Genomic DNA, 17,661 nt, shown 5'->3' on the forward strand with positions numbered 1-17,661 from the left:
AGGCTTCTGTTTCTAATGCAGCTCTTGCTGATAGTCCTGACTCTTAAATAGGCTGCAGTCCTTCCCGTGGTCCCTGGGAATTGTTAGCCAGTGAAGCTGACTGTGCTTCAGGAGTGGCTTGGGCACCTCTGTGGCAAATACTCCTTACCATTGTACTTTGAGAAAAAAGTTTAGCACAGTGACTAGTTTGTGGTTGTCCCCTCTCTTTTTTTAATAGCCATGTAAATGTCCACGAGCTGGCACCCAAGGCAGCATAGCTGGGTTGGAGGGTAACTATGGCCAGTACCTTGCTGTCATTCTTGTATCCAGATGCCTTCTTAATTTCCCCTCTCCTTCAGAGAGTATTCTTGCAATTCCTCTATAGTCAGCCCTGGATTTGTGCCATCTATCCCATACATGCTGGCTGCTTATTACCAGGCAGGCTTGTCAGTGCTTGAGGATGGAGTGCCCCTCTCTTGGGAAACTTGTGGCCAGTAAGGCTTGCTTAAAACAAAGGATCGCTTGTTGTTATGTAGAGCAACAATTGAGAGACAAGAATATTGAGGTATGGTTTGGTTTATGTGAATGTGTCTTGTTATGAGACAGAGCAGGCAGTTGTGGTCTTTGATGGTGGTTTTTTTTCCATCAGTGAGTACCCATGCAGAGGCTTGGTTTGTTTTTAGGACCCTATAAATAGTCCTGTCATTACCCACACACATTCTTGTCCATTCCACTCCTGCCCTGCCCTCCCCTCCTGCAGGATTGCATAGACAAGGGGAGAAAAAAACAAAACAAAAGGAATTTGGTCATTTGGGGCTCTGGTAGCTGGTTATAGTCTGTAAAATGGCTGCTGTGTGCATACAGCCAGGTGCCTGGTGTGCTTGGGGCAGGCAGTACTTGGGAGGTCACAGGCTAGATATAATCTGGATGCTCTGCAGTTAGTTCTCCAGGGGTTTCTAGATTTGTTCATGTAACCCCATGTGTGCTGGCCACCTGGGCTGCTCCCATCCACAAATGGGATTTATCAAGTCTCTCCCTGTGAACCAGCTCCCCAGCTCGCCTCTTGCTGCTCTCTTCTTCCCTCTGCCCCTCAGAGCGGTTGGGCTTGGGAAGGGTTCAGAGCCGTTAGGAGGGTTTGTGCAGTTGCTTCTCTCCTGTAAAGCAGGGCAAAGTCCTGCACTCCTGACATTTGCTGCAGCAGTTTATATGGGGGTTATCTTGCTTTCCTGTTCAGGTCAGCTTAGGCGTGGTCAGAGGATGAATTTTGATTGCTTGTACAAGACCATTTCCCTCAGCCAGGGCAATGTGCTGCCAGAAACAACCTGAAGTCTGGAGTGACCCCAGTCCAAAACGTTCCCTCCTAGCAATGTCTCGATTGTACTTCAACAAAGGAATGAATACAGGACAGCTATTAAGAAAGTGCCTGCCTGTGTGTGTAATGCTGCATTAACCTAGGGCCCCGAGAGAAAATACTGTGGAGAATGTGGCCCTTGCACGTGAAAAAGAATATAGGTGATACTGCAATGTGAAATCAGGGATACAGGGGTGGGTTTATTCTTGGAAACAAGAGGTGGGGCCCATGGAACCCTCTCGTTTGCCACTTTCTGCACTGATCAGTGCAAGCTCTAAACTTCACCTGCTAGCTGTGGACACGCAAGCACCTTGCCTTAACGAAGTTGCTCCCACGAGGCTTGGATCTAGACAGATGATCCTCAGGGCTCCTCTCTCTTTCCTTAGCCCAGTGCCCGAATTCTGCCCTGCCAGCCTTCCCTAGTTCAAATCCAAATGCAGATCCTCTTTTTACCCCGAGCCCTGTGTCTAAGCTCACCAAAATTATTTCTCCTGGACTCATCCCAGTCTTGTTTGTTTTAGCCATTGTGCAGTGATCCTTAATTCCTTATTTGCTACAGTGCTAGGGTTTGGTCTCTGGTCCTTGTTGGCTACAAGCCGAAGCTGGTTTAGCCTCAAACTTTACCAGCCCCAGAAGAGCTGTGATGGTGCCTGTGACTCGACAGAAATTCACATTTCACCTGAAGTTATAAATCATTTATTGCTCTTAGGAACTTTGTTTTTACATATAAGAAAATTACAGCATAAGTGATTTTTGTGGTGGACTTCTCAGGAAGGTGACAAACACATCCTGATAAAGAGAGATTATCCTCTCTGTTCTTGTTAGTAAGACAAGCATGTCAGCAAACAAAAACAACCCACAGTTTGTTGCTACTTTAGTTTATAGGCTTCAGTGATTCAGTGTCTCATCCTCATCAGGAGTGAAAGCATGATCCAGTTCTGCCTTTCATTTGCTGATTGGGAATCCCTACTGAGCAGGTAGAGAGCAGTTGGCACCCTGGGACAGGTATAGATTTGTGTCTTTACTGACAAAATGAGAAGGCTTTGGAATGCTGTAGCTTTGTAGCCAGTAAAACAGGTTTATAAGTGTGAACTCTACAAAGCAAAGCCCTTATTGAAGGGCATTATCTCTATTTTAATAGTGAAATTTGTGTGTTTAGTATGGTTTATTTGCTTCTACTTCATTTATGTTTGAAAACTACTACAAGTCAGGCTCTAGTGTTGGCTTGATTGATTCTGCTGTGGAAATCTGAAGGCGTTGTGTCTTCTGCAGCACCTCTGCTGTGCATTTTGTCTGCGGTTTCACCACACGACTCTGAGGGGATACAAATGCAGTGCTGGCCTTTCCCAGGACTTTGGAAGTGTATAGTTGAGTAGTCATGGTGGTCTGACAAGGGTGGCCTTTCCACACACAGTGGATTTAAGGCTAAGTTCCAGTATTGCAGTTAGCTTCATAAAAATCCCAAAGCAAAACAAAAACCACACAGACAACAAAAGATGACTACACTTAGCAGTCTTTGAACAGAAAGTGCTAGAATTGGTTCCATATCTGTTTTGACTTAGGTACCCTAGCAAATATGCATTTGAGAAGGTAAATGGGACAGGCTGTTAACAGTTCAGCTGTTTGGATGTCACCATTGCAGGGTTTGCTAACTGAAGGGAAGAGGGGAGACTTCTTTAGGCCAAACCATTTCTAGACAGCTAAGAGCTGTGTTCAATTTTTTTGGTTGTACTCCAAATACCCTCTCTTAAGGTTAAAATATGTGGTCCTTTAACCTTAATGTTTATTTAGTACTGAGACAGCAGAGTGACTGGCAGCTTGTACATTTTCCAGTCCCTAGAGAGTGTCAGTCTGAAGCTGGACAGCTGATCCCTCCATACAGCCTCTAGCCACCAAAAGATCAGAAGTTACCAAGGTCAGTTTAGAAGGTGGTTAACACAGACTTGCATCCTGGGAGAGCTGGGTCTGGGTGGAATTATTGGCCAGAGTATTCTTGCATAGAGCATGAGCTTGGAGCCACCTCAGAACAGTATCAGAAGAAAGCACTTCTCTGATACTGGGTTTTGACAGCAAGCCAGACAAACAACCTCTATTGTTCAGCTGCTGCTTATTAACCCAGGAGGAGCTGTGTGCCCTCATAAAAAGGGGGAAGAATGATCTGTTAAGACATTCTTTCAATCTACTAAGCTTTAGATATGCATCTTTAATCTACCTATTGGTAGTAGTCCTAGAAACTATAAATCTGTTTTTCATGTCCCTGCCAAGACATGAATGATCTCAGGATCTCAACTTCTTTTAGCTCCCTGAATGAAACTTTGTACTTCTGCTACCCAATAAGTGCAGAAGGGAATGTCAAATTTGGATGAGCTTTGGGGAATGAATAGACCAAAACAACTTGTGGTTTAGAGGTGGGGGCAAGCTGCCCAGGGAGGTGGTGGAGTCACCATCCCTGGAGGTGTTTAAAAAGGGATTGGATGTGGCACTTGAAGCCATGGTTTAGTCAGTCATGAGGTGTTGGGTGACAGGTTGGACTTGATGATCTCTGAGGTCTTTTCCAACCTTGTTGATTCTATGAATGACTGTTTGGGGGCAGTAAGAACCATGAGTGACAAATCAGAGAGTCTGTGGAAAGCTCGAGCCAGATAAGGTGAATTGAAATCAGTCAGCTGTGAGAACAGCTCAGGTATAACAACTGAATTTCACAGCCCTTTGCAACTTTAAAGAAGATTTTGGGGGCTACAGTGGGTTAGCAAAAGCCCTTGATTACTTGCAAGTCCTATAAAAGCTGAATGTGTGGCCATTAAGACAGCAGCGTGTAAGAAAGAGCTAGAAAAGTTAGCATTTCAAGAATGGATAAGGTTTGAAGCACAGACAATAAACATCTCAGAATATTTTAAAATGTTTGGTCATAGCCAGCCTGGCAATCCTGAAGACTACAAAAGGAAAGCTGCTCTATGTTGCTCTAAACTTACTTCCTGATGTGGCCAGTTGTCAGCCCTCCATTCTTCTAAACACTTCAGGTTTGTTATGATTTATTATACAGGTATCAGGTGCCATGGCACTGAAGGGCCAGTCCTCTTTGACACATACAGCAAGAATTTGGTTGTACAAAGAATGGAGTTTACCCTCCTCCCTAGAAGGAGGTAGTGATTGTAATAACAGAGTGAGTTTTGTGGAGACTGACAGATCAGATTGTTAAGGTTAGATCAGGAAGAATGCTCTGAAATAGTGACCCTTTCTTCTTGGCTTGCATGCTAGGGTGGTATGCTCCTCTGTTTCTATTTAAGTTCTTTCATCACTGTAATGAAAGATTCCATTGCTGTGCCTCCCATTGTGTTATCATGACAAAGATTGTTGCTACCTTAGGAACAGCAAACCTGTGGTAAAGGAATGGAAGAGATTTGAAATTTCTTGTGAAAAAGGTAATGGTTGTGGGCAGCAAGGAGTGAGGGGAATCCACAGGGAAGTGGCCAGTGTGGGGCTGCTTAGTCATTGCTGAAGCACCTGGTGACTTCACTAAGGCTCCAGATTAGGTGGAGCTGTTTGAGCTGTTCTGGTTGAAGAGATTCTTGCCCCTGTGCTTTTATTGCTGCTCCTGCTTCACTAGGAGTTGCATCACCTGAGATCTGGTCGTTGTGTGTAATGCCTCTGTCAAAATGAGCTGAAACAGGAAAAACCAAACAAAACAGCCAACCCTCACCCCAGAAGAGTCCTCCAATGGCTTTGGCAGTACTGAGTTCTGTTTGCAGCAGCTGAGTGGGCAGGTTTTAGGAGAGAGACCTGACCCCTCAGAGAGCAGTGACACCCAGGGTAGTGCAGAGACCTCCTCAGCTGGTGTAGCTGCAGATGGGAGACATCATGCAGCTGTGAGCTCTCTCAGCTGGGTTAAAGAGACTGGGAGGTGAATGCTGGTATTCACAGCCATTCTGCTAAGCTTGCTAGGTCTTGCCACAGCTGGTGCTACTTTTTGCAACAGAGAGAAATCCAGTCCTAAAATCTACTACAACATCAAGTGTCTCAGGCCCCCAGAGAGTTATCTGGTTTTACTTGTAAGTGTTCCTGGGAAAGAATTGTTTGGTCATCCTCTGAGACATTAATTTTGTGTGAGGGCATTGCAGTAACTGGCCCTTGGAGTGCTCCTGCTTGGATAGCTTTTCTGTGGAAAGAATTTAAGGTCTTGGTTTGCCAGTTCTTCAGAGTCATCTGTTTGTGCTGAACTTGACTCAAAAAAAAGTTGCCCCATTGGACTGCAGTGGAACTGTTCCAAGTTACAGCAGCAAAGTGCTGACACATGGATTTGCAGGATCAGGCTTTTCACATTGGCACTGATTGGTCCCCTTTTAGCCTCATCAGGACATTTATTTAACTGTAGCAATAAGGAACAATTGCATTTCTGATGACTTAACCCAGGGTGCACAGATGCTCAATGCTGACCTCCTTTGCAAGCAGCTTTGATGGAAGTGCTTGCTGTGCAGGAATGCTGTCTTCCGTGCTCTAGGTGATGTTTGCTTTGGGTGGCTCCGTGTGTGTCTGCCATACACTCTTTCTAGGTGAAAAGAAACCTGCTATCTCTCCATATTTTCATGTTAAACTGTTGTTGTTGTTGTTTTCCTTTGTGAGCATTTCATTTGATCTCTGTTTGCCTACATGGTCAAACATGCTGTTGTGTTCCCCCAGGGGGAATGCTCAAGTTATGCAAACTGGACCATAGATCTGTCCCCATGTCCCCAGGCTCTGCTGGCTTCTGCACTGTTCAGTACCCAAACCAGCTTTGTGCTGTGCTCCACATTTCCTCGTGAAGCTGCTCTTGCAGCTTGCCCTACTGGTCTCCAAATGGAAATCACTTGGGTCTCCTGCTGTGCCCTGCTCGCTAGATGAGCACTGGCTCAGGTTCAGGTGTTCTTTCACTTGGAAGAGTTGTGCTTTGGAAATAACTTGTGTGAGGGCTGGGGTGGGGAGAGCACATGCAGCAGACTGGGGTGATGAGATGCTGCTAAGGCAGAGCCATGCCTGGGGCCTGAGCAGAGCTTGTGTACTCAGGCCATATGGGAGAGCTTTTAAGACCATTATTACTTGTTTGCTACAGCTCTGCTACTTCCTCTTCCCCTTTGTGCCTGCTTTTTTCTGACACGCTGTCACTGCCTTCATCTATCCTGACACAGAAAGCAAAGAACATGGTATAATTTCCTACCTTCTGCTGTTGAGTTGGTTCTTTAATGAGAGAGAATTTCCCTTGGACAATATCAGGAAAAAAAAAATAATAAAATCTGTCTGCCAAGCTTCTTTGTATAGGAACAAAAGTTACCATCAGCAGGCTTCCCCAGCAGTGTCCAAGCAGGGCAATCAACTACAGGGGGTGAAAACCCTTCAGGGAACTGTGGGACTGCTGCCTCCCACCTCTTCTTTTCCTTGTTTCCCCCTCTTTTTCTGTATTTTTTTTTTCCCTTCTTTTTCTCCCCTGCCCCCTTTTCTTCAAAGGGTGTTACCAGTTTCACTGATGGGGATGACCTTTTATCTGCCATGCAGGAAGACCTCTGATGGTGAGGTATCTTCCTGCATTTCAGCTCTCAGGTAATTACTCTCTTGCAAGAGTATTTTTTTCTCAGCACAAGCCAGTTCTTTGCCTGTGTTGCAAGAGGAGCCCATTCCTTCTCTTCTTGTTATGTTTTGGCCTGAAGTAAGGAAATAGCCAGTGGGAATTAAACAGTGTTGTTCATTAGTTTATTTTATTGGCTCACTAAATGTGACCTGTCTTGCCAGTATTGCATTCTTCTTTTTCCATGCTTCTGTTGAGCGTTTTATGAAGTGCAGGTAGGTAGGAAGCACACTTCTGGAGAAACTTTACCAGCTTAAAGCCATGGCCCCAGGTCTCCTGCCTGGGTATCTCTCAATAATTTAACCTTACAACTGCTACTAAACCTTCAGAAAAGGAGTATCCCTTGGCTTCCCACAGTCAGCTGCATTGCCCAGAGGGGGTGGTGGTGGTATTCGGGATGTGGAAAGGAAAGGAAACCTTGAAGCTTTAGCATTGTAAATGTGCAGAGCTGCTGTCCTGAGCCGTGTTGCTGCGTTTCCCTGGCAGCACTGTCCTCGGTGTCTCCTGCAAGATTTGCTCACCCACAGCAGGAGCAGCCTGGAAACAGCCTTTCTGCCTTTAGTTTTACATTTAACAGAAGTGTAAAGTTCAGTGTGGTGGAATTCCCCTGCTTGGTCGGTAGATCGCTTGGTAGGACTCAAAACAAGCAGCCTGGACTGTGGACAGAAACCTTCCTTCCCAAAATGAGGATGTTGGGGAATTCAGAGCTGGCCTTGGCCTGGCCTCCTCCCATCGAAATTGCAGTAGAAGTTTATTTCTTGGGGTCTGTCAGATTTTATTTTAATCCCAAAATACTTGAAGGAAAACAATCTGACAGCCTTTAGCTTTATAAATCCTAGATTGCTGTGGAAGACAAAAGAAAACTAATCATAAAATTATGGTTGGCCAGCTCAGGGACTTGTTTCTTTTGAAATAATTGATGCCATAAAATCCCAGACCAAAAGAGGTGGGAGATGTAAGGAAGGCATCTGGCAGAGTTTCTAGCCCTGGGGGGTCGAGGAGAGCAGTACAGCCTGCCGCAAACAAAGGCTGAGTGTTTTGCTGATGTGATTGCAAAACATATGTTTGCCCAGGACTGTTATGATCTTGGGAATAGGCAGGAGGCCAGATTGCTGCAGCAGCATACTTAGTCACACAAGTATCTACAAAATGTTAACCTCCTGCGATTTCTCGGTTTAAAAGCCATAATTAGCATGTTGCTTAAAGAAAAGGTAGACCCTCGTGCAGAAGGAGCACGGCGGGGGGGAATGTAATAATGAGAAAGCGACAAGTGGTGTCCAAACGGATCCTCTGTGCTGGGGGAAGTGGAGCAGCGCAGGCTTGGGCTCAGGGGAGAGGGGCTCTTGCCGGGTCGGGAGGAGTGGGGTGGATCTGGGGCTGGACGGCCCCACGCCGAGGCTTGGCCGCGGCAGAGGCTGCTGCCGCTTCTCCCCCCCGTTCCGGGCATCTCCCGGCGCTGCCGGCCGGCGGCAGGCACCGGGGCGCGGGAGCGGGGCGGCGGCGAGCGGCTGTCCTGCGGCCCCGCGCGGCGCTCCGCCCTCGGGGAGGGCCGCGCGCAAGGGCGAGGGCGGGCGGCGGAGGGGCCCCGCCCCGCGGCGCGGGCGTGCGGCAGAGCCGCCCCGGGGCTGCGAAGGGAGAGCGGCGGCCGCGGCCCCAGCCCCGCAGCGCTGGCATGAGGGTGGCGAGGCCGGGCCCCCAGCACCAGGTACCGCGACGGGCCGGGGGGAGCAATACAAACCTGCTGGAAGGTGGGGAGGGGGCCCGGGAGGCAGGAGCTTGCGGGCCGCTCGCAAGACGTCGTTCAGAGCTGCTGGGGGGGAACTTTGGGGGCTTAGCAGGTCCCTCCTAGCTCCCTTCGAGGGGATATCTGGTCCCTGCCGACAGCGGCACAGCAGGTGCTGTCGGCAGCCTCCCCCTTGCCACCTGGTCCCTGCCTGGTCGCGCTGGTGTGTGCGCGCCGTGGGGTGTCTCTGCTGGGCTTTATGCTCATCCAAGTAGTTTTTGCCGCCAGTATTTCTTCTGGGTTTGCACGGGCTTGAACGATCCTTTTGAAAGAGAGAGGCTGGTCTTGTGTGCCTGATAGAGAAGGAGCCTGGGTGTAATTGTAAACAATGAAGCCGAAGGCATTCCTCTGGAGAGGAACTAAAATGCTGCTTTGGATCTCTTCTGTAAGTTTCTTAGTGTCAGTGCATTAAGATTTTTCTTTTAAAGGGAATTTGAAATCCTCAGACTGCTGCAGGTTGCCACAGAATCTATTCTGTGTTTTTTCTTTCTTTCCTGGTTTGTACAGATCTAATACCTCTTGGATATACAAATGGCTTTGCTTTGACATAACCCAGCAGTGCCGTCTACATAATGCAAACGGTAACTGTCACATTTAAACTTGCTTCCCTCTGATTTATTGGTCCTTAAACAGTGTTTACAGCATGGAAATTGCAGACGTTCCTTCCAGATCCTCTGCCCTCCGATGGTTTTTGTGTTTCTGCACACGTGAGGCGAGTGGCATATTGAGAAACCAGGTGCTGATCATTGACATTCAGCCTCTGGGTTTCAGTGAGCTCATATCAAAAGTAAATTGGGTTGTGGGCTCTCGGCAGTTGTGTCACAAAACCACTTCAGGAAGAGTTATTACTGCCGAGGAAGAATGGGTAGCACTTCGGTGCCTTGAGAGGATTCCAGTTGGACCTGCTCTGGCTGCTTGGTCCAGTGGAGAAGTGTTAGAGCTTGAGACTGAGGAGCCTGAGCTTTGTGAGCGGGGTGTGTGACCTTGGGCAAGCGCTTGCCTCGATTTTTGTCGTGAATCAAATCGCATAAACTAGTTGGGGATGTTTTAGGAATCTGATATTTCAGAGGACTTTGAGGGATTCAGAGACAGTGCACTTAACTGGTGATGAAAAATAATGAAAGGATTTAAATGCACATGAGAAGAATGAATGAATTAAATGCTCTGTGAAGTAGAAACAGCTCAATGTTTGCCGTGCTCTAATCCCGCTGAAGAGCAGCAGGTCTGTGGAACAAAGTGCTTTGTAGCAGAGGGGAAGGACATGTTCTCAGTTCTTTAGATCCAGGCAAGTGCAGACATGTCTGGTGCTTCAGCTGAGTGACAGTCTGAGACGGAAACCAGGGCAAAAATGTGGAGTACATGATGATTTCTCTGCCATTTTAATGGGAATCATGGTGGGCTTGTTTGTTTGAGAGTGCCACAAGGGTTGCAGCTGCTTTTGGATTAGGTAAATTAGTAAAATGGGAACACCTGCCAGCTCTGCTTAGCCCCACATTTAGAACAGGTGTAGGATTTGTGGGCTTTTTTCTTTCAATATTTGTAGGAAGAGAGTCATATTTAGTCACTAGTCTTTGTTCCTTAGACCACTTTCCAAAAAGCTACTTATCTGATAAGAAATCTCCAGCAGCTACTGCATTTAGCAGAACTGAAAAGACTGGTTTGAAGCTGAGTCTGTATCAGCTTGGTGATAAATAACTTGCTCTGTGAGGCCAGTTGTGCCAGTCATTGTCCTTAAGATCCTAAACAAGGGAACTCCAAATTTCTAGCCTGGCAGTGTCACCACCAGTGAGATTCTGCTGTTCCTGGCCTTAAAGGGGAAGCAGGAATCGGAGAGAGTGACTGAAGCAGCAACACCAGGCCTCTTAAACTGGCAAGTCTCAAAGCCTGTTTTGGAAGTGCAGGGCAAGCTGCTTGGACATTTGGATGCTTTGTGGCATCCTCTCAACATATAAAGCATTTCTGATGTCAACTTCAACTGCATACCATGCTATACTGAGTTGGATTTTCAGCACTGGCACGTTGTGGGGGTTCACTCTGCTAGGAGATTGTGTTGAAGAGTTTTTAACCCACGGCTCCTTGTGTCTCTCTTCACCCTAAATGTGGGTAGGAGTGCACTTCCAGTGATCACTGGTTGTCTAGGAAAATGTCATTGCCCAAAAAGGTCACCTCAAACTCATTTCCCTCCTCTGGTTCCTTCCTTTTAGAGTGTTTTATATTGCATTGCCAGGTGTGATTGTCATATAGTTCTGTTTGAATCTAGCAGTGTTTAGTGCTTAACCAGCACACAGATGATCCAGGTGAAGATATGAGTCCAAATGTGGCTTAGTGAAACACACAGATGATGACATTTTCACCTTGCCTGTCTATGATACGATGTTCTTTTAGTCATTTAGAGGAGGCTTGAGTTAGTGTGTAAATAAATCTTTCTGGGAGATACAGCACTTGCTATTGGGACTGACCGTACTTGTGGGGAGCAAAATGACTCAGTGCTAACACCAGGGAAGCAGTCTGAAGATTGTGGTTCAGACCTAGTGCTCAGCTCATGAATCCCCCATGGCTGAAGACAAACACTTTGGTAGCAGTCCCTGTAGTCATCTGGCAGAACTGTAATTGAGTTTTGGGAGAGGTTTTGTGATAAGAGGCAGAGCTGTAGCTGCCAGGAGTCAGTAGTGGGGGAGGAACAGGGATCTGAAGATGCATTTTTAAGCATGCTCTGGAGCATGAGTTGTAGCTAAGGGTAGGTAGCTCCTCCTGTTCTAGAGACCCTGCATCTTGGCTTGTAACTTAAGTCTGCTTTGGTGTTTCTGGGTGGCATTTCAGATAATGGGATGTCTGTTTAGAAATGATTTCATTCTTTCACTTAAAGAGGTTCAGAACCAAAGCAGGTGATGCTCTGTTACTAGCAGAGATGAGTGTTGTACTTCAAGTATTTGCAGCTCAGTTTTCCAACTTGAGCTTTTCTGTAACTTTGATAGGAATGCTGTTCTTGTCAAGATGCTTAAAAAAGCTACCTAAAGGTGAGCTTGATTGGCAGCCCCAAAATACAGGAAAAGCCTTGAGCAGAGTGAGTTTGTCTGAGCTTTTGGAGTGGTCTTCTCTGAATACCTCTGTGCATGCAGTACAGATTTGGGGTCTAGTCCTTGTTGTGTAGTTGGATGTCCTAAATGGGCCAGGCTGGTGAGAGAATGCCAACTGGGAAGGGTGTAATTAAGTTTGCAAACTTGTCTCATTAACTCTTCTGTCTCAGCTCTGGAGAGCTGTTTCTTGGTGTAAATTTGCATAAAACACATTTCCTGGCTGAAAAGCCTCTTAAAAGGCACACAGTCTGATGGCTAAGGCATTAGCCCGTGACAGGAGAGATCTCAGGTCAGGCTGCCAGTCTTCAGTAGCAGCCTCTCTTAACTGAGGAAGAGCAGCACTGCATAGCTATTTTCCTGAATGGGAGAGAATAGCTTTGCCCTGCCTCACAGGAGTAGTGCATGAGTGAAATACATGGGATGAGCTGCTGAAGGTACAGCAGTGATGAGGGACATGCAGATTCAGAAATGGTAACTATCTGATGAACATATTTCCATGGAAATAACAATTGTGGCTGTACCAAAATGCAGGTTACATAAGGGGAAAGAGGAGGCTTTTCTGTGCTTTCTGAGGTTGTCTCTCACAGCATAGCAATGCAGCATTTATGTGGCTAAAGTCTTGCCTCTGTACCAAGGGGCATCTGGTGGAAGGTGAGTACTGGAGTGGAGTCTCACCTCCCTCCATCAGCTGTAAGCTCCTGGGTGCTGACAGTGAAATCTCTTCCATCCTCAGTGCTTAGCTTTGCAGTCCATCTGAGTTTTATGCTCTGGCTTTGAAGACAGGGTGCCTCAGCTGCATCATTATTATTATTGTTATGTATTATTTGCACCTAAAGACTCAGTTGTGGTTGGCTTTCTGCTGAGCTTGGAGCTCTATTTGGCTGTCTTGGCTGCAGAGTTTCTAGACTGAATGGAAGTGGTGTGGCAAGGTTAATAAACAGGAGGAAAGAAGCCAGGAGAAGTTGGATGCAGAAAATCAGGTGCTAGGTAGGTGACTTTGGTGTGCAACTTGATGGTCTGGAATCACATGAAAGTTGCTTATACTTTTGTAATAACCAAAATGAATATTGGTTGCTTGCAGCTGCTGCTCATCCTAGCCCTGGCTGCTTTGCCAAGCATTTGTCAGTGCTTCAGGTGCTTGGAGAGGAAGGGTGCAGGAGAGAGATACGTGCCTAGTTAGGATGCAGGTCTTGCCTTTGAGAGGGAATGCTGGAGAGCAGTGCTGCTTGAGTGTATTTGGAAGGTGGAGGCTTAGTGAAGGGCATCATGGAGCACAGAAATATGTTCAAAAGGAAAGGAAGGTGTTCTGGGACTGTGTTGAGAATCATTAATGTGTTCTCTGTATAGGATTTGGAATGTTGGGATACTGGGAGCACCCAGAGCTGTCTGCAAGTTCTAGGAGACCTTGATTAAATGCTGCTGCTGAAAAGAAGGGGAGCACAGTTTGGAAAGGTCTGCCCTAGCTTGTAGCTGAAGAGTAACATTCTAATGTGCCAGAATTCATACAGCTCTCATAACTGTGGTAACAGTGCACCTTGAGCTTATTTCTGTTCTCAGCACCCTCTGGAAGAAGCACATTTGCCCTGGTATTGCAGGTGGGAAACTGAGACTCATCTTGGCAAAGCCTTTACAACATCTCTCTTAGAGACTTGAACCCAGGCTGCTCAGAGCATAGGCTGCTGCCATGATTTCAGGGGGATGCTTTCTCTCCTGACTTAACACAATCCCCCCAAGAACCTCAAAGTCACTTTGTAGAGGGTTTGGTTACTTAGCTGGAGTAGCCTGTTACATGCAGTGTAATGACAGCAGGTTGATCTCTGCATGCTCTAAAAACTCTGGTGTATTGCCTGGGATGTGTTCCAGACTGGGAGGCAGAATTTGTTAGCAGCCTGCTGATCTCAGTTCCTTAAATCTTGGGTGTTTGGTTTTGTTGGTTTTTTTTCTTCCTGTAACTGTTCTGAAACGTGGTTGTTCAAGAATTAAAGTTTAAGGTGTTTCTCTTGGAGTGCATGAGCTGGCTGACAACTGCAGACATCTGCCGAGTTAAATGATGCATGCAGGCTGCTTTTCCTTGCTGTCACTCGGGTGCAAGATGTTTCTCTTAATTTGCTAGTGTAGTTGTAGCTGAGCTAAGAAGCTGTGCTGGAGCTCTGAGGAGAGAGGAAGTTTTTAAGATACAAATTTAATTCTTAACAGTGGTATTGCCAGAGACCTGGCTGACAGGTAGAGTCTGTTGGTGAATGTTGGGATCCTCAGCAGGCAGGAGCTAGATCACAAACTTCGCTGTCCCAGGGAAAATGTGAGCAGAGCGGTAGGAAGAGCTGCCCTTTGATCTCACTTTACCCGAGTAACACTTGAGAAATGACTTAAGATTTAAGGAGACTGTCAGTCTGGCTTGGTAGCTCTGACTTAGCTGGTTGTTTCTGTCTCTCTGAAGCTGGTTTTTAGTCTTTGGGGAAAGTTCAGGGAAGGGTAACTGATTAATAAAATTGCTTCTCGTACGATGAACTCGTGCAAACAGAAACCTCAGCCCCAGGCAGAAAAAGTGCAGTAGTGAGTGTGGCCAGTCCTGCTTGTTTGTTACAGCCTTTATCTAGGTGGGGGAAATGGAGCAAAGTTAAAAACTGCACTTGGCAGGTAGCTTTTAGGGGCTTTGTTTGCTTATAAGGCTTAAAACAGCTGAAGGTGTCCCTCTGCTCTGCACAGCCTGAAATGTTTGTGTTCATCTGAACTCGGCTGAGAACCTGGATGGGGTTGGTATCATCAGAAAAGGAGTGCTTCAGGCCATGGAAGAGATGTAATGGGTGTGCTTTAAAAGATGACCAGAGGAGAGGGAACAAGTAAAGGCCCACTTGGTTATAGCCTAGTGTTCAGCAGTCAGCTCCAGCCACAGTTTCAGTGCCAGGTCTCCATCAGTAGGAGCACCATGCCATCAGCTGCCCCCTGGGAGCTGCTTCAGGTGCCAAGGCTCCTATCTTTCCTGGGGAAGCCATGCCACTGGCCTGGGAGCAATCACAGATTCATAGAATGGTTTGGGTTGGAAGGGACCTTGAAGATCATCAAGTTGCAAGCCCCCTGCCATGGGCAGGGACACCTCCTACTAGCCCAGGTTGCTCAAGGCCTCATCCAACCTGGCCTTGAACACCTCCAGGGAGGGGACATCCATGATCTCCCTGGGCAGCCTATTTCCAGTGTCTCACCACTCTTACTGTAAAGACTTTCTTGCTAATATCTAGAGTGTTGTGCAGATGGAGTGGGGCTCTGTAGCAGTGGGGAGGTATGAATGTGTGAGGAGATGTCTGTCTTTGGTACATGCCCTGTGGACCCTGCTGTGCCTTCTGGGAGGGCCACTGCATGCCACATGCTGGAGCCATGGCTCCTACCCTCCCAAAGGGAATGGTTTAAAAGTCAGGGTACAAATGCACCTGGGTCTTTTGCTCCTTGTCTGCACAAAGGGTGCCATAGGCCTGGCAGAAAGCTGCATCTCGCTGAGGGCAGAGGGCAAGCAGGGACCTGCTGCAGGGGCATCCAACCTCCCTCTCACCTGCGAGGCAGTGACTGAGCAGTGTCCCCTCCTTCCCAACCGGAGTAGCTTTTTATCCTATCTCAAAAAGCAAGCAAATGCCAATGTAGATCAGGTACTTTCAGCAGTTTAAGGGCTCTTTGAGGCTGGGGAAAAAGCAATCTGATTAGGGTTACAGCTGTTTCACTTCCTGACAGATGCAGAGAGCGCTGCGGATGTGCACAGGCAGAGCAGTCTCGGTTTGTATCAGTGGCACAACCACACAGCAGCCGGCCCTGTACTGAACTCCTTGTCCTGGACACCCTGCCAAAATGTGCTCTATGCAGGAGTTTCTGTGAAGCAGGTCACAGAGTGCATGTGTGTGTGTGTGCACATAGATTTGTGTGTGCTCTGGGTGGCTGGCAGGGCCTTTGTTGTGGAAGGGCTGGTGGCTGGGGCTGTAAACAAGGCTGGCTAATTATAAAGCACTCCTGTAAAAAAAGATTTGCATTTGTACAAATGGTCCTAGTAGAAGTAGCTGGGTTGAGAGTACAATGAGTACCCAAATAAGCCCAGCTCTGAAGGGAGAACTGTTTCCTGCAACCACAGCTAAAAAGCTGTTCATAACTAAATGCTGAGCTGGTGTAATTTTCTTTTCTAGGAACTGGGAATAAGAATTCCTAGACCACTGGGACACGGACCAAGCAGATTCATCCCCGAGAAGGAGGTGTGGTGGTGTTTTTCCAGTACACAGTGAACTTTATGCTTTTAAGGAACACTCTTTTGGTTTCAGGACAGCTGCTGAACTGCAAAACATTTTCAGTTGTGATCACATTCAGTCCTGGGGAAGCTTTGGCTACCGTTCTAGCGTACCAAAGCCCTGGGAAGCTTTGGAAGAGCTCTGACTCCTCCTGTACTGCTGTCTAGCATAAGGGAAACTCAATCCTGTGTGCTCTAAGAGTGTCTGTTTCCTTGTGAGCATCCGGATGTAATTTCCTACTGGTCCACAAGGCACCTGCCCCCTGCTCTGGGGTTGCTTTTTCTTGAGCTGCTTCCACTGCTCTGAATAATCTGAGAAGCTTCACAGTGCTGTGGCTGAGCGTTTCTGGTGCTTCTCTCTTGCCTGTCTGGTAAGAGAATTTGGAGCAGAGCAGAGAGGTTAGTAGTATGCCTGTGGTTTTCTAGGAATTTTAGAGCCTTAAATTTCAATTTCCTTTTAGTTTTCTCTCATCATCTTAGATGGATTTTTACTTCTTTCCCTTTTTTTTTTGTTTGTTTTTGCCTTAGTAAAAATGATGATTCAGCTAGCTTTGTGTTTTTACAACAAACTACATTCAGTTTGGGGCAGTCAAGAAAGTAAGACATGGAAGTAAGGCATTCAAGACAGATAAAAATGAGAAGTCAGTGGGAGAGCATAAAGCAAAACCAGAAAGAATCTTCTTTTGCTCATGTAACCACTTATGATCTTCTAAAGGAGAGATGCTGAAGGGATTTTGCTTGCAGTGCCTCAATAGATTTATCATTGCCCTGAGTGCTGTGCTGATAGATGTATTTACTGTTTGCCTGGCACTGCTCAGACCTCGCTGCTCTCTCTGTTCAACCAGACCATTCAGGTGGGAAACGAGGACGCCGTGATGCACACGCTGTTTGCTGACTCCTTTGCTGCGCTGGGCCGACTGGACAACGTCACCTTGGTGATGGTTTTCCACCCACAGTATCTTGAAAGCTTTCTGAAGACTCAGCACTATCTGCTGCAGATGGATGGTCCGCTCCCGCTGCACTACCGGCACTACATCGGCATCATGGTAATGCTGGAGCGGGGAGCTGCCACCAGCAGCAGCCACTTGGGCAGCAGCCTCAGGGCTTCTTCAGTAGCACTTAATGCTCTGGGTGGCAGTTTGTAGTTGGAAGGGCATTTCATCAGGAGCAGAGTGGGTTTGTCTGTCTGCCTCACAAATTGTGTTGTGAGACCAGTGCTTCATAGTTTTGGGGGGAAAAGTCTGGTGTAAAATAAGACAATGGTTTGTTCTCAGTTTCCTTAGCAGCTCAGAAACTTGGGTTTGTGTGTGTGTCCTGTCAAATACACCTCCCTCCAACTCTGTCTGTCCCATCATCCCTTTCTGAATGTCTGAATTCCAAGCAGGTTTTCTGCCAGAAGTGGCTGATTTCATCATCTCTGGTCTGCCCTTAGTCTCTCTTGCTGTGTTCATTCCAAAAACCTCCTTTTGTTTTTTGCTGGTGGAGGCTGAGCTCACGGCAGCCTTGCTTCTTCCCCGGGGGACAGGACTGCAGTATGGATTATTTGCTTCAGGATAGACAATGAATCCATGCCTGCATTTCTCCCTGGACATAAAGCATGTTGCACCTGTAGCC

The 17,661-nt window shown here is 47.0% G+C and overlaps 1 protein-coding gene across 1 annotated transcript in view; it reads left to right on the forward strand.

Annotated features, from left to right (window-relative positions):
• Positions 1 to 17,661, forward strand: part of SESN1 (sestrin 1) — a 67,808-nt gene that overhangs the window by 42,930 nt on the left and 7,217 nt on the right. The window contains exons 2-3 of the mRNA XM_054174139.1: positions 15,950 to 16,015; positions 16,893 to 17,093. Of these exons, the coding sequence (XP_054030114.1) occupies positions 15,950 to 16,015; positions 16,893 to 17,093 (267 nt within the window). The remainder of the gene's footprint in view (positions 1 to 15,949; positions 16,016 to 16,892; positions 17,094 to 17,661) is intronic.

This window comes from Dryobates pubescens, chromosome 28 (genome assembly GCF_014839835.1).
Source record: "Dryobates pubescens isolate bDryPub1 chromosome 28, bDryPub1.pri, whole genome shotgun sequence".
NCBI lineage: Eukaryota > Metazoa > Chordata > Aves > Piciformes > Picidae > Dryobates > Dryobates pubescens.